Source organism: Elephantulus edwardii, unplaced genomic scaffold (assembly GCF_000299155.1).
Source record: "Elephantulus edwardii isolate Elephantulus edwardi_28Jun2011 unplaced genomic scaffold, EleEdw1.0 scaffold00360, whole genome shotgun sequence".
Lineage (NCBI taxonomy): Eukaryota > Metazoa > Chordata > Mammalia > Macroscelidea > Macroscelididae > Elephantulus > Elephantulus edwardii.
In genome coordinates, this window is record NW_006400110.1 from 1,383,816 (window position 1) to 1,400,110 (window position 16,295).

A 16,295-nucleotide genomic window follows, 5' to 3' on the forward strand; every position below is an offset into this window, starting at 1 on the left:
CTCATAGAGCCCAGCCTCTCGGATAATCTGCTCTGCATACATGTTGAAAAGGTATGGAGACAGGATGCATCCCTGGCGTACACCCTTCCCAATTTTGCTGTATTTAATTCATGCAGCATTAGAAACTTTAGTTAAAAAGCCACTGTAAGTTGGAATTAACTCAAAAGGAGTGGTTTTGATTTGGTTTTTTAATTTATTTAGAACTGTTACAGTTGATAATTTTATAAAATTGTTCCTTTAGTACCTAATTGTAACTTTATGCCTGTGAGATAGGTAAAACAGTCATCTCATTTTTTTATACATGTAAAAATTAATGATTGACAAATTAAACATCTTCCAAGAAAATCTTAAACTAAGACTAGTCAATCTTTATTTACCTACTGTTGCTTTTTTAAGAAAAGGATCATGTAATATCTGCCCTTTTATGTTTATTTCATTTAACAGTACACTCTAAGTATATCTGTAATAGATTCTGTAGATTTATTCTTTATTACTGTGTGGTATTTCATTGCAAGTATATACTTTGGATATTTGTAGACTGCCTATGTATTCTTTTAATAAAAAGTCTTCTGATAAACATAGGTTTTATTAACTTCTACTGAGGTCTCATTTATCTCTTTTATCTTTTTCTACTTACACATTTACTGTTAATGTTTATTATTCTAATTTGATAGAAGGTCAGGTCTCACAGTGTTTTTATATAAATTTCATGGTTTTGGTTTTAACTATTAGGTCTTTTAGCCATTTTTAGTTAGTTTTTGAGCAGAGTATTACATAAACATCCTTCCAGAATATTTAAAACATGAATTCGAAAATTATGTGAAGAATTATTTGCCAGTAAGAAAGAACAAAGAAATAAATGCTTCAGGGAAGTGAGGGTGATCAGTCACACTTTACCTTTATTCCAGTTTTCCTTTTTTAAAAGCTTTTGATCACATACCAACAAGAAAGTTCTGTAAATCCTAGGTGACCTATGTAAAGTCTCAAATGAAAGCAAATGCGCATCAGAAGAATGCTAACATGTTTAGTTATTTTTAACAGGAGACAGAAAAAAGGATGCCAAATGAAAAAGGATCTAACAGAGTCATTTTATAGTTGTTTTACCGGTTTAAACTGCAAAACATATTCAAAAGAAAACAAAAAAACATATATAAACTTGTATTAGCTGTCTTACTGTAATAACTTTTCCTTCTTCCATAGTCTCAATTCCCTTTGTTGTTGTTATGTGCCATCAAATCGCTTGTGACTCATGGTGACCCTATGTACAACAGCCCTAAACCCTGCTCTATCCTGTGCCAATTGCACTGCTTCTGACACAACCATCCCGATTACCCCAGTCACTGAATCATTAGAGGGTGTCTTCCCCTCTTGCTCTGTCCCTCTGCCCTCCCAAGCATGATGTCCCTCTCCAAGGACCTGTCCCTCCGTACAAGATGTCCAAAGTAAGTAAGACCAAGCCCCAGAATCCTTACCTCCAAGGAGCAGCCCGGCTTAACTCTCTCCAGGACCAATCTGTGTGTTTTGTTGGCAGTCCATGATACATTCAGTACTTTTTTCCAGTACCACAGCTCAAGGGCATCAATTCTCCTCCTATCCTTCCTAGTAATTGTCCAACTCTCTGATGCATAACAAGTGATTGCAAAGACCATAGCCTGGATCAGACGCACATTAGTCTTCACAGTGACACCATTGCTCTTCATTACTTTGGAGAGGTCCCTAACAGCCAACTTTGCCATTGCAATACATTTCTTGATTTCCTGGCTACTGGTACCAAGAGTGTTGACTGTGGAGCCAAGCCGACTAAAGTTGGTTAACAATCTCAATCTCTTCACAATCCATCCTGATGCTGCCAATTGGTCCAGTGGTGAGAATCTTTGTCTTCTTGACATTTAGCCTCAATCCACACTGAAGGCTGTAGTCTTTGACTGCAGCAAGCACTTCAGGTCCTCCTCAGTTTCAGCAAGCAGGGTTGTGTCATCTGCATAACGCAGATTGTTGACAGATCTTCCACCAATCTTGACCCCTCATTTCTCCTCATAGAGCCCAGCCTCCCGGATAATCTGTTCTGCATACAGGTTGACAAGGTATGGAGATAGGATGCATCCCTGGCATACACCCTTCCCAATTCTGAACCATGCAGTGTTCCCTTGCTCTGTTCTGATGACTGCCTCCTGGTCCAAGTATAGGTTTCGCATTAGAACCAGCAAATGTTCTGGGATTCCCATTCTTCTCAGAGTCAGCCACAGTTATGATTCACACAGTCAAACGCCTTTGCACAGTCAATGAAACACAGATAGACATTCCTCTGCTGTTCCCTGCTTTCAGCTAAGATCTATCTAACATTAGCTACAATATCCCTAGTATCACGACCCTTCTAAACCCAGTCTGGACTTCTGGCAGTTTTCTGCTGATGTGCTGTTCTAGTCTAATCTTAAGCAAAATCTTGCTTGAACGTGAAATCAATGATACTGTTCGATAATTTCCACACTTTGTTGGGTCACCCTTCTTTGGAATGGGAACAAATATAGATCTCTTCCAGTCAGTTGGCCAAGTTGTTCTCCAGATTTCTTGGCACAACTTGGTGAGCACATCCAGTGCAACATCTGTTATCTGAAATACTTCAATTGGTATACCATCTATTCCTGGGGCCTTATTTTTTGCTATTTCCTTCAAAGCAGCTTGAATGTGTCTGCCAATTCCTTTCCATACAATGACTCAGTATATTCTTTCCATCTTCTTTTAATACTTCCTGGATCATTTAATATTCTGCCTAAGCATCCTTGATTATAGTAACCCGAGGTTTGAATTTGTTCATTTTAGTTTTTGTGACAGGATAAAACCCTAAATTTTTAATATTTTTTGAAGTTTTTACTGTCATCTGAGTGAAAGTTTAGAAAGTAAGCTAGTTTTCTACGTAGGACTTGATACACCTTTACTTTCTTGATGTTGGTTGTAATCTCCTAAGTCTAACAGCACTCTTCCTACAGCCTTGCTGGATGCCTTATTCCATTTACACTTCTCGCCTGTTCCTACCATCTGAGCTTTCTTTTTTGGCAAATTCTGCCCTCTCGGTCTCTTTTAGTTGACCATATTGAGTAGTGCCTTCCACCTTGGTGTTACTACTCACTTGTCTATAAAAGTGGCAGAAAGTTGATCCTGAGGGATTGGTTCAGTTCCAGGTCTGAAGTGTGTCTAAGAGTAACTAAGAGTCTTATGTATTTTATTAGTTTCTATAAGAACAGAAAGTTTGCTGTTACTTTTTTTTCCCTTTTCAATTTTGCTCTACATCTTTTCTTTTGAAAAAAATTCATTTTAAGAGAACTTTAAAAAAACAAAACATCCAAACCCATTTTACCTGGACTGTGAGTAGCTAGCAGTACTTATTAAAAGAAACCATTATGTCAAAGACATATAGTAAAAATGACAATCTCACCAAAAGTAATCAACATATTTAACACAATCCCAATACAAATACAAAACCAATTTTTCAAAGAGAAAAGATAATCAGCAAGTTTATTTGGAGAGGAGAGAGACCTAAAATAAGCAAAGCACTTCTGAAAAATAATGAAGTGGGAGAAGCCGCACTCCCTGATCTTAAAAGCTACTACAAAGACATACTTGGGAAGATGGCCAACCTGAGCAGATAGCAGAGCTCACAGCTTCACAGCCAACCTTCAGACAACCTTGGTTTGAGTTCTTGTTCTACTGTCTTTATTACTTTTTCATTCTTGAAGGCATCTGTTCATCACTCTGGAAGCCCCTAATACCTACTTCAAGTTACAATTGGACCACCTAGCGAAGAGAAAGGGAACATGATGGTGGCACTGGAGCTGGAAGTGTAGTCTTCAGTTAGGTCCAAGGTCCAGATCTCAGAAGAGCTTGGGGGATGGGCAGAGAGTTGCCTGGTGTGCATTAGGAACTTTATCTATGCCACTTTCCTTTATTTCCTCCTCTAGTACACCTGTTAGTAATATCTCCAAAGCTCTTCTGCTTCTAACTCACAAGTTTGTTCTCTCTAGGCTTGCTCCCTTTCTTATAGGTAATCTGAACACTTAGTTTCATTCAGAACCTGAACCCTGAGCACAGTCCCAGAGACAAAAGGGAAATATAATCGCCAGCTAAGGAAGTGAACGTGGATGGAGAAGGAAAGTTCAGTCAGCCACTCCCACTGGACTCATCCTTGCAAACACCTTGCAGTCCAGAGGGCAGAAAACATCATGGAAATATTTTCTAACTAAACTAGAAGGGATGGAGATTAAACTCAAGACCACCAGTAAAGTGTTAAAGTGGGCCCCCCTTACCCTTCTTCGCAATGCCCCTGTTCAGTATGAAGCAGCCAGAAAGGCTGCACCCCTATTCCCAAATGGGAAAACGACAAGTAAAAAAAGACAATATGTTTAAAAAAAAGCACCACAATGTGAATGAAGAATACTGTGTGACACAATGTATACAAACTTTGTAAGCAAACCAGTAATAAGAAAGGAACTCCCCGCTCCCAAACAGACAAACAACCCACAAACTATTGTTGTTATGTGCCATTGAGTCGCTTGAGACTCATAGCGACCCTATGTACAACAGCCCGAAATGCCAGTCTATCCTGTGCCAACATCGCCGTCTCAAACACACTCATTCCCACCACTCCACTCACAGAATAGATCAATCTCATGGAGATTTTCCTCGCCTGCATTGTCCCTCCACAAGGACCAGTCCCTCCTTGCAACATGCCCAAAGTATGTCAGATGAAGCTTCAGAATCCTTGACTCCAAGGAGCACTCTGGCTTTACCCTCTCCGGGACAAACATGTTTGTTCTCCTGGCAGTCCATGGCATATTCAACCCTCATCTCCAGCACTCACAGCTCAAATGCATCAATTCTCTATCATCCCTATTCACTGTCCAACTCTCTGATGCATAGCACATAACTGCAGAGACTATAGCCTGGATCAGGAGCACCTTAGTCTCCAGCCTGACATCATTGCTCTTCAGTACTCTTGAGAGGTCCCTCACAGCTGACCTTCCCAATGCAATTTGTCTCCTGATTTCCTGGCTGCTGTTACCAAGAGTGCTGACTGTGGAACCAAGTAAACTAAAACTGTTAACCATCTCAATCTCTTCACCATCCACTCTGATGCTGCCAATTGGCCCAGTGGTGAGAATCTTTGTTTTCTTGATGTTGAGCTTCAATCCACATTGAAGACTGCAGTCCTTGACCTTCTGCAGCAAGTGCTTCTGGTCCTCAGTTTCAGAAAGCAGGGTTGTGTCATCTGCATAATGCAGGTTGGTGATTATTCTTCCACCAATCCTGATGCCACATTCCTCCTCGTACAGCCCAGCATCTTGGATGATCTGTTCTGCATACAGATTGAAAAGGTATGGAGACAAAATACATCCCTGACGGACCCCTTTCTTGATTTTGAACCATACAGTGTCTCCCTGCTCTACTGACGACTGCCTCTTGGTCCAAGTATAGGTTTTCCATTAGCACAATTAAATGCTCTGGGATTTCCATTTTTCTCAGAGTCAGCCATAGCTTGTTGTGATCCACACAATCAAAAGCCTTTGCATAATCAATGAAGCACAGATAAGACATTCTTCTGGTATTCTCTGCTTTCTGCCAAGATCCATCTAACATTAGCTATAATATCCCTAGTACCATGACCTCTTCTAAATCCAGCCTGTACATCTGGCAGTTCTTTGTTGACATATTGTTCCAAATGTTTTTGGATCATTTTCAGCAGAATCTTGCTTGCCTGTGATATCAATGATATTGTTCGATAATTTCCGCACTCTGTTGGGTAATCTTTCTTTGGAATGGGAACAAGTATCGATCTCTTCCAGTCAGTTGGCCAGCTGGCTGTCCTCCAGATTTCCTGGCACAACTTGGTGAGCACATTCAGGGCAGCATCTGTTTGTTGAAATAAATCAATTGTCAACTCCCGGAACCTTGTTTTTTGCCAATTTCTTCAGAGCAACTTGAACTTCCTCCTTCAACACCATACAACTATTACACAGCTGTAATAACCAACATAGCATCAGCATGGTACTGGTAAAATGACAGGCACACAGGTCAATGAAATAGGATCGAGAACCTAGAAATAAATTCATCTACCTAAGGTCAATTGATATTCTACAAGGAACACCACCTATCAAATGGGGAAACAGTAAGCTCTTCAACAAATGATGCTGACTAAACTAGACTAACTACCTACAGAAAGCTGAAGCAAGATGCACACCTCTTACCATACACAAAACTCAAGTCAAGATGGATCAGAGATCTAGGAGTAAAGCCCCAAACCATAAAGTTCATAAAAGACAAATGCGGATCAAGATTAGAAGGCTTAGCCCATGGTATGAAGAGACTGCTAAATAAAGCCAGAAATGCATAATCTGGAGAAGATAAAATTATGAATGGGACCTTCTAAAGATTAAATCCCAGTGTGCATCAAAATATTTTCCAAAAGAGTGAAAAGAAATCCTACTGACTGGGAAAAAACATTTGGAAATGCCATTTCAGAAAAGGGTCTCCTATCAAGTTTACAGAATCCTACAGGGCCTCCACAAGGAGACTGATAACCCAGTTAAAAAATGGGCGAAAAACATGGAAAGACTTTTCACAGAGGAAGATATTCGGATGGCCAACAGACACATGAAGAAATGGTCAAAACCATCAGCAATAGGAGAGATGCAAATCAAAACCACAATGAGATACCATCTCGCTTCAGTAGCTGTGGCAAAGTTTAACAAGACAGCAAGTAATAAATGTTGGAGAGGATGTGAAGAGATAAGAATTTTCATGAACCACTCTAGAAGGCAGTTTAGTGCTTCCTCAAAAAGCTGAACACAGAAGTTCTATATGACCTAGATATTCCACTATTTGGAATATACCCGGAGAAAATGAGAACTGAGGCACAAACAGATTATATACCAAGTTCATAGCAGCATTCACCATAGTAAGAACATGTTAACAGCCGAAATGTCAAACCATAATCAAATGGACTGAGAAACTGTGATACATTCACAGGATGGAATTCTATACATTATGCAGAAGCAATGATTTTTAAAAATTACTGCATAACTTGGGAGGGACTGGAGAGCATTATGCCAAGTGAACTAACTCAGTCCCATTAGGATAAGTACTATATAAGACCATTATTGTAGAAATAGGAAGATAATTAGTAACATATGTATGAAGATCCAAGAGAGGAGAGGGTAGGAGCAGAGGGTTGAGGATGGGCAGGAGTCACAAAATTTGATGGATAAAGGGATGGGTGGGTAAATGAAATGGGGAAGATCCGGTGTGAAAAACAATGTATACGAACTATGTAAGCAAACAAAAAAATTTTATTAAAAAAAAAAAAGAAAACCTTCTTATAGGATTACATTTCAACATCAAGAAAACAAAGGTACTCACGACAGGCCTGACCATTAACATCATGCTCGATGGAGAAAAGATCAACAGTGTCAACAATTTCATTGTGCTTGGATCAACAATCAACACCACTGATACCAGCAGTCAGGAAATCAGGAGATATATTGGACAAGTCTACTGCCAGAGACCTCTCCAAAATGCTGAAGAGTGATGATGTCAGTTTGAAGACTAAAGTGTACCTGATTAAGGCCATGATATTCTCAATCATCTGCTATGCATCAGAAGGCTGGACATTGAATAAGGATGACAAAAGAATTTTTTAGATTTTAATGAAAGTTTATAAAAAAACTTGGATTTCCATTCATTCATTGTTGTACATTTTCTTCCCTGTCTCCCCTCCCCAGCCCTAGTTAGCTTTTTTCTTTAGAAAAAAGTTCCTTCATTGTTATACAGTCCCCCTAACACCACCAACACTTTACTGTGCAACTCTTATTCTGGACTCTTGTCATGTCAATAATACCTAATTATATATTCCTTTTATAGTTCTCTGATTGTTCTGTTTCAATGCCATGTACATTATTTATCTCTTCTTTTCTTAGTTTTCCCCCATCTCCCATAAACCATGCAGCACTGAAAAACAAAGAACTCATGAAATATTATACAAAATGGGTGACCATGGATGACATTATGCTGAGCGAAATATCTTAGTCACAAAAAGACAAGTACTAAAAAAAAATACTGCATAATGCCACTATTATAGAACAGGACAGAAGAATTCTTAGTGTCTTTGAATTGTGCTGCTGGAGAAGAGTACTGAATATCCATGGGTTGCCAAAAGTACAAAAAAGTATTTCTTGAAAAAAGCGCAGCCTTGGAAAGGGCCAACATATTTGGAAACGTGGAGGGTCCAAGGAGAGGAAGACCCCCAACAAGATGGACTGACACACAGATTTCAGTAAAGGACACAAGTATGTCAGAGATGATGAAGATGGCACAGGATGGGGCAGGATTCAGGTAGGCTGTTCAAAGGATAGCTATGAGTCATACTCAACTCCAGGGCACAAAACAACAACATGTTTTATTTAGTGCTGGTAAGAATTATCCTTTGTCCTTTTCTGGGATTTATATAGTCTCAAGCTTATGTTCTAATAGCTTTAGTAAGTTTGCAGTAGAAATTGCAAGACACTTTATGATTTTAATTTTACCTTGGATTCTCCTTCCCTGTTTTTTTGCCACAAATTCTGTAACAGTAGCTTAGTGATAAGAACTCCAAAGTCAAATGGTTCGAATTCACTAGTTGCTCCTCAGGAGGATGAGCAATCTCCTCCTTTGCAATGTACTGCCTCTGAAAACCCACTGGAGGATCCCCTCTGGGTCAGTTCTGACTCAAAGGCACACAGCAACAACTACAGTTCCTAATATGAATGCCACAACTCTCCTGTCTCCTCTAAATTTATACAAAAATTCTTAATGGAGCCAGATGCAGGAGAATCTTGAAGATGGGCTGCTAGTACATGCTTGTAGTCACGCTCGTCTCTGGGGTGAGGCCCACGACCTTCTTTTATAATTCAACAGGGACATTAAAGCTAGAATGTGGGAACCGATATAAGCAGGTTCCTTTATTAATGGTTTCTTTTTTTTTCTTCTCTATCTTTATTCCTTAGATTATGTAAGCTGGCTCCTGTGAATGTGTCCATCCTAATTCCCTGGATCATATAAGTAGCTTCTTTAGACATTTTTCTTTACCTTCCCCTAGTTCCCCAGATCAATATAAAGAACAATTTGCTTTTGAGGTAGATTTCTTTCCTTCTCAATCCTTTCTAAAATTGTTTTTGATCACAGTGATAATGCACATTTATATGCATGTGCTTAAAATACCTCAATATATATTTAATAACATATATTAACCTTGAAACATATTAATACATTATAAATGCATTGGGAAAGTCTGCTGTCAGAGACCTCTCCAAAGTACTGAAGAGCAACGATGTCAGTCTGGAGATTAAAGTGGGCCTGATACAGGCCTTGGTCTTTGCAATGACTTGCTATGAATCAGAAAGCTGGACAATGACTAGGGATGACAGAAGTAGAATTGATGTCTTTGAGTTGTGGCGCTGGAGAAGAGTACTGAATATACCGTGGACTGCTAGGAAAACAAACAAGTTAGTCCTAGAGAGAGTGAAGCCAGGCTGCTCCTTGGAAGCAAGTATTCTGAACTTCGTCTGACATACTTTGGACATGTTGCAAGGTGGGATTAGTCCTTGGAGAGGAACATCATCCTTGGTAGAGTGGAGGGACAATCAAAAGACCTTCAATGAGATGGACAGATTCAGTGACTGGGGTAATGGGGGTAGGTGTATCAGAGACATTGGCACAGGAGAGAGCAGGGTTTAGGGTTGTTGTACATAGGGTCACTATGAGCTGCAGATGACTTGACAGCACATAACATCAACAACATTGTACGTAATACATAGATCAAGCTGAATCAATCCTCTTAATTAGAATTTACTGCACTTTTATATATATTTAAAAACCTAAACTATTGCCATTGAGTTGATTCTAAATTATAGCTATTCTATAGGACAGTGTAGAACTGTCCCACAAGGTTTCCTATACTCTGGATAGCTAATTGCTATGTTGGAATAGATGAAAGGGGAAGGTCAATCTGAAATGAACATATGATCAGGCATTATATGTACTCTAATCAACAATCAGGAACAGGGTATAAACTACAGATTAAATGAGGAGGGGGAGAAAAAAAGAGGAGGGGGAAATAACTAGTGAAGATGGTTGAGAGGAAAGCAATATACAGTAAGAGTTTGCTTACATGCTGTAAAAAGTTACCTGTAACAATCAACCATAAATAAGGCCTATGAATATCTGTTAAAAAAGAAGTATGATTTGTAAACTTTTACTCCAATAAAATAGATTAAACCCCCCCCCCCCACACACACACACAAAAAGAATCCAATGTGAGGGGGAGAAGGGATGGGTGTATAGGTCAAACAAAACTGGCCATTACTGATTGATGGTGGTGGGTGATTGCTGTTAAGTGCCATCAAGTAGAGTACAACTCATAGTGACCCTATGAACAAACAATCTGAAACCAGTCCTGTCCCGCACCATTTTCACACTCCTGATAAATAAGAGCCCACTGCAGTAGTCACCAAGTCAATCCACCTGGTTGAGGGTTTTTCTCTCCTTTGCAGACCCTCCACCCTTTTCAACATCATATGTTCCTCTCTGAGGAATAGCACCTCCCAGCAATATGTCCAAAGTATGTTAGGTGATGCCTCATCATTCTTACTTCCAAAGAGCACTCTGGGTGCACCCTCTTAAAGACTTATCTATTTCTTTTCTTGGCCATCCATGGAATGTTCAGTGCTCTAACACCATAGCACAAAGGCATCAATTCTCTTTCTGTCATCCTTATTCATTGTCCAAGTCTCAGATATGTAGCTGTATGTGGAAAGACTATAGCCTGAATCAGACGTACCTTAGTCCTCAAACTAACTTAACAACACCTCAATAATTTGGAAAAGTCCCTCCTGTAGATTTTCCTATTGAGTCTCCTTATCTCCAGACTGCTTGTACCAAGGGCATAATCGTGGATCCAAGCAAGATGAAGCTGTTGATAGTTTCAATCTCCTCTCCATCCACCATGACTCTACCTACTGGTCCAGTGGAATCTTTGTTTTCTTGTTATTGAGATACAATCCATACTGAAGGCTGCATTCCTTGATCTTCTGCAACAAGTGCTTCAAATTCTCCTCACTTTCAGCAAGCAAGGTTGTGTCGTCTGTATAACGCAGGTTATTGATGAGCTTCCCTCCAATCCTGATGCCAGACTCCTCTTCATAGAGTCCAGCTTCTTGGATAATTTGCTCAGCATATAGACTGAACAGGTATGGAGACAAAATACATCCCTGATGCACCTCCCTTCCCAATTCCAAACCATGCAGTGCTCCCCTGCTCCATTCGCACAAAAGCCTCTTGCTCACAATCAAATGCTCTGGGATTCCCATTCTTCTCAATGTCAGTCACAACTTGTCATGATCCACACAGTCAAATGTCTTTGCATAGTCAATAAAGCACAGACAGACATTCTTCTGGAGTTCCTTACTTTCAGCCAGGATCCATCTGACATTAGCAATGATATCCCTGGTCCCATGGCCTCTTCTAAATCCTGTTTGAACTTCTGGCAATTCCCTATCTATGTACTGTTCCAGCCATTTTTTAATAATCTTCAGCAGTATTTTGCTAGCATGTGATGATCAATGATATTGTTTGATAATTTCCACAGTTGGATCACCCTTCTTGGGAATAGGAACAAATATATATCTCTAAATTCCAAAAAGTGGGTGATTAATTCTGGCTCATAGTGATCTTACAGGAGAGAGTAAAAGGGACTCAGAGGGTTTCCAAAGCTATAAATATTTATGGAAACACACTGGCATATGTTTCTCCTTTGGAGGAAATGGTGAGTTTGAATCACCAAAGTTCTGATTAGTAGTCAAGTGCTTAACCACTGAACCATGAAAGCAAGTCTGATGGGTACTTACTTAAGGGTTAATTATACTACTCTCTAAACTTTCATATTGCTTGTAACTTTAAAATATAAAGATAAAAATCAAGAGCTACTTCTCTGCTACTTGTGAGAAGTTGGCTATGGTGGTGATAGTGTAAAGACTTACACATTATGAGATTACAACAAAGTTATTTATATTGTTGACTAAATTAGTACTACATAAAAACTCTACTATGATAAATATGAAACTGAATTAGGAGTCCTGAACAAATTAACTTATATATTAACCCATATTAACAAATACAGTATTTCATAATTCTCCTACAATGTAATATTTCAGAAGGAAATTGGAAATGCAGAATAGTTAGCTTTGATTTCAGTATCGCAATGAGTACTAGGGTTTATCACTGTAAAAGAACAGAAAATTTTTTTGTTTTAAGAAAACTGAATAATCGAAATTTTAGAATCTATCCCAGAAAAGTTTGTAATCCCCTTGTAAAATTTTCTACATGACAAAGTGTCATACTTTAGATTGTTATGGTAGAGATCCTAAAGAAGTTCAGGAAGGAAAAAATATTTCATTGAAAAGATGGGTGAAAGCAGTTCAGCTAATTAAAAGCCTTTAAAACACAAAATAAATGAAAATTGAGACACTCTCCTTTATATAGTATATAGAATGACTTCTGAAGATCTTATAAAAAAGGCAACTGGTTTGGACTGTTACCTTATAATTATGAGTCCCTCCCAGGTCAGTGGTTGCTTTTGTTCCTGGAATTAATATAGAAGTACCAGCAAGTGATTTTATAAGTTCCATTTTTACTAGGCCAGGCACACCCTATCAAATCTAGCCTTTCTCTTCTCTATTCACTTTATTTGTGCTATACTTTATGCCCTGACAAAATTAAGGGTACAATAAAGTATATGAAGTGGTAGTGATGACATTTATAAATTACATCATTTTTAAGCTTAAAGTGTAAAGGTCCTCTAAATTAACTATAAGGCTATTTTATCCACATATTCAAGTTATGAATTCAAATGGCAAACATGAATTCAGATGACTAAACTCATAAAGACACAGCTACTTCTCTGCATCCAAGGAAGCAACCAGAGGTCATAGGTAACCCTGAGCTATAGACTCTCTATCATTGAGAGTCCTCTAGCAGAAATTGAAAAAAGAAAAAAACTAAAGCCTAAAAAAAAAAAAAAGGCTTATTAGTATCAAAGAATTGGAAAGATCTGTTTAAACAATCTAAGATCTTAACAGTAATCTTAATTCAGAAAAAATTTCCAGGTCATTTATTTGTTGTTAAATGCCAATCTTCACCTTAATTTCTCTTAAATTATAATAATTACAGATAATCATAAAGAAGCATTGAAAAACTGAATATAATAAGAGTAATAGTAATAATGTAAAATGTCATTATCAGAGTACCTAAAATACGTATTTTAAAAATTTTATTATTTCATTCATTGGGAGTAAAAAATTGAAACAATGAGTCACATCCTAATTTTACAGGAGTTCTGGTGGCCTAGGCTGTAAGAGTTGTACTGCTAATCCAGAGGCCAAACTCCTCTGGCAGTTTGAATTCATCAGCTGCTCCATGGCAGAAAGATAGGCAATGTCCTCCTGACTTACAGCCTCTGAAAAACTACTGGACAGTTAGCTGTAAGTTGGTTCGGACTCAACGGCAATGACTATGATTAATTTCAAGAACTAGTCTATAAATAGTTTTAACTATAGAGTTTATATGATTATAGTCTATAAACAGTTCTTCACACAGGGAGCTCTGGTGGCCTAATGGTAAAAAGCACAATCCCGAAATCCCGAAAGCACAGGGTTCAGATCCACCAGCTGTTATTCAGGAGGTGGGCTGGCAATCTCCTACTGTTCGATTAACTGACTCTGAAAACCCAGTAGAGAGTCAATTATGGGTCAGTTTCAACTCAAGATAACATAACAATGATTATATAATAAAAGAACAGCAAGGTTTCAGTTTGTATTGCCTATCAAAAGCAGTTTAGATTGTTACAAATACTTAACTCTTTCCTGGAAACTGGAATTGCAGATATTGACTTTATCAAGTTTTCTGGTGGAAGATCTAATACCCTGGAAAGCTAAAAACAAACAAACAGAACAAAACAGGGTTAGAGGCTAGGTAATCTGTTGTTTACGTCTACAAATCAGTGAATTACTATTTTAACTCAATTAAAAAAGAACAAAGAAATCCAACTTTAAAAATATTCAAGTGCAGCTGTAATTTGAGCCAAGTCAAAATAAATTGTAAATAAAAGCAAACCCAAAAACACTGCTGCTAAATTGATTCAGATTCATGGAGACCCACCACCGATTTCTAACTGTAAATCTTTACAGAAAACTTTCTTTTATTCCTTTCTTCCTTGGAGCAGGTGGTTGAATCAAACCATCCACCTTGTGGTTGTGGTTGTTGTTGTTACGTGCCGTAGAGTAGCTTACGACTCAAAGCGACCCTATGTACAACAGCCCTAAACCCTGCTCTATGGTGTGCCAATCACACTGTCTCTGACACACCCATCCCGATTACCCCAATCATAGAATCAATCCATCTCAAACAGGGTCTTCCCCTCCTGCGCGGACCCTCCACCCTCCCAAGCATGATGTCCCTCTCTGAGGACCATGCTCCTCAGGAAGATCAAGAAGTCACTTCCTGTGAAGATTTATAGCCTCAGAAATATGAAGGTGGCCAGGAGTCTAAATCAAGAGGGCAGAGATTTGTAGATGTGAAATCAAGAGGGCGGCTCAAAGTCTGTAAGAAGCAAAGATAATTCCAGATCTTCTATATTACTTTACATAAAAATGTTTGGTGGCAGTTAAACTGTTAAGCTGCCAACCAAAATGTCTTGTTTGAACTCACCAGCTCCTCCACAGGAGAAAGACGTGGCAAGCTACTCTTGAAAAGATTACAGCTTTGCAAATCCTGTGAGACAGTTCTACTCAGTCCTGGAGGGATGCTATGAATTGGAATTGGCAGTAAGGCACAACTGGTTTTGGTGAAGGCTGCCATGAGTTACAGCAAACTTGACAGCAATTTGCTTATTCTAACTAAATAACAGATGTAATCAATCTGATTCCTATGCATACAATCAGGTGAAATCCATGTATATAACCTGCGTTTATGTCTCTTAAAAAAACGTATTTGCTATGAATAAGTCATTGATTGTGCAAAATTCAATCATTCTCTCTCCAGTTCCATTTCTGTCACCGAGTCCATGTTTTCCAACTACTGAATCTTCTTCTCTGTTCCCAACTTTTGCATTCCAGTCACCAATTATTATCACATCTTGAATGCATGTTCAATTGGTCTCCGATTGTAAAAGTTGATAAAAATTTTCTACATCCTCTTCCTTGGCTCTGGTTGTTGGTGCATATATCTGAATGATAGTGGTATTCACTGGAATTCCTCGTATGCGTATGGATATTATCCTGTCACAATATTGTACTTCAAGATGGATCTAGCAATGACTTCTTCAACTATGAAAGCAACTCCCATTTTTTTCTCAACTTTTCATCTCCAGAGTAATATATCATATGATCACCCGACTCAAAATGCCCCATGCCAGTCCATCTCATCTCGCCAATGCCTAGAATGTCAAAATTTATGTGTTCCATTTCTTCCTTAACAATACCTAATTTTCCTACATTCATGGTTCTCACATTCCATGTCCCAATCACTAGTGTCTGCTTACAACTGTTCCTCTTCCTTTGTATTTCCATACATGAAAGCTCAAGCTCAACATCAGTTGCCCTTTCTGTTATCTACATGTGCTCTGTTGTACATAGGGTTTTCAGAGGCCTGCTATTTCAGAAGTGGATAGCCAATCCTTCTTCCTAGTCTGTCTTAATCTGAATGTTTAAATTTAGAGAAGTATCAGACAGACCAGCATTTTATAGAAAAAGATATGAGAGACATAAATGCAGGTTATATACATGGATTTCACCAGATTTTATGCATAGGAATCAGATTGATTACATCTGCGGAAAGAACTGCTTGAGAAGCTCAATATCAGCTGTGAAAACTAGGCCAGGAGCTGACTGTGGAACAGACCACCAACTACTCATATGCAAGTTCAAGCTGAAGTTGAGGAAAATTAAACCAAATCCACAGCAAGCAAAATACGACTTTGAGTCTATCCCACCTGAATTTCAGAACCATCTCAGGAACAGGTTTGAGGCCTTGAACACTAATGAGCGAAGACCAGAGGAGTTGTGGGAGGATATCAATGGTATCATCCAGGAAGAGTGCAAAGGTCATTGCAAAGACAGAAGAGGAAGAGAAGACCAAAATGGATGTCAAAAGAGACTCTGAAAATTGCACTGGAGCGCAGAGAAGCCAAAGCACAAGGAAGAATTCAAGATACTAAA

At 38.7% G+C, this 16,295-nt stretch overlaps 1 protein-coding gene across 1 annotated transcript in view; it reads right to left on the reverse strand.

Moving 5' to 3' along the window:
- Window positions 1–16,295, reverse strand: part of RARS2 (arginyl-tRNA synthetase 2, mitochondrial) — a 172,933-nt gene that overhangs the window by 154,155 nt on the left and 2,483 nt on the right. Inside the window, exon 2 of the mRNA XM_006902031.1 lies at window positions 13,938–14,011. Within this exon, the coding sequence (XP_006902093.1) occupies window positions 13,938–14,011 (74 nt within the window). The remainder of the gene's footprint in view (window positions 1–13,937; window positions 14,012–16,295) is intronic.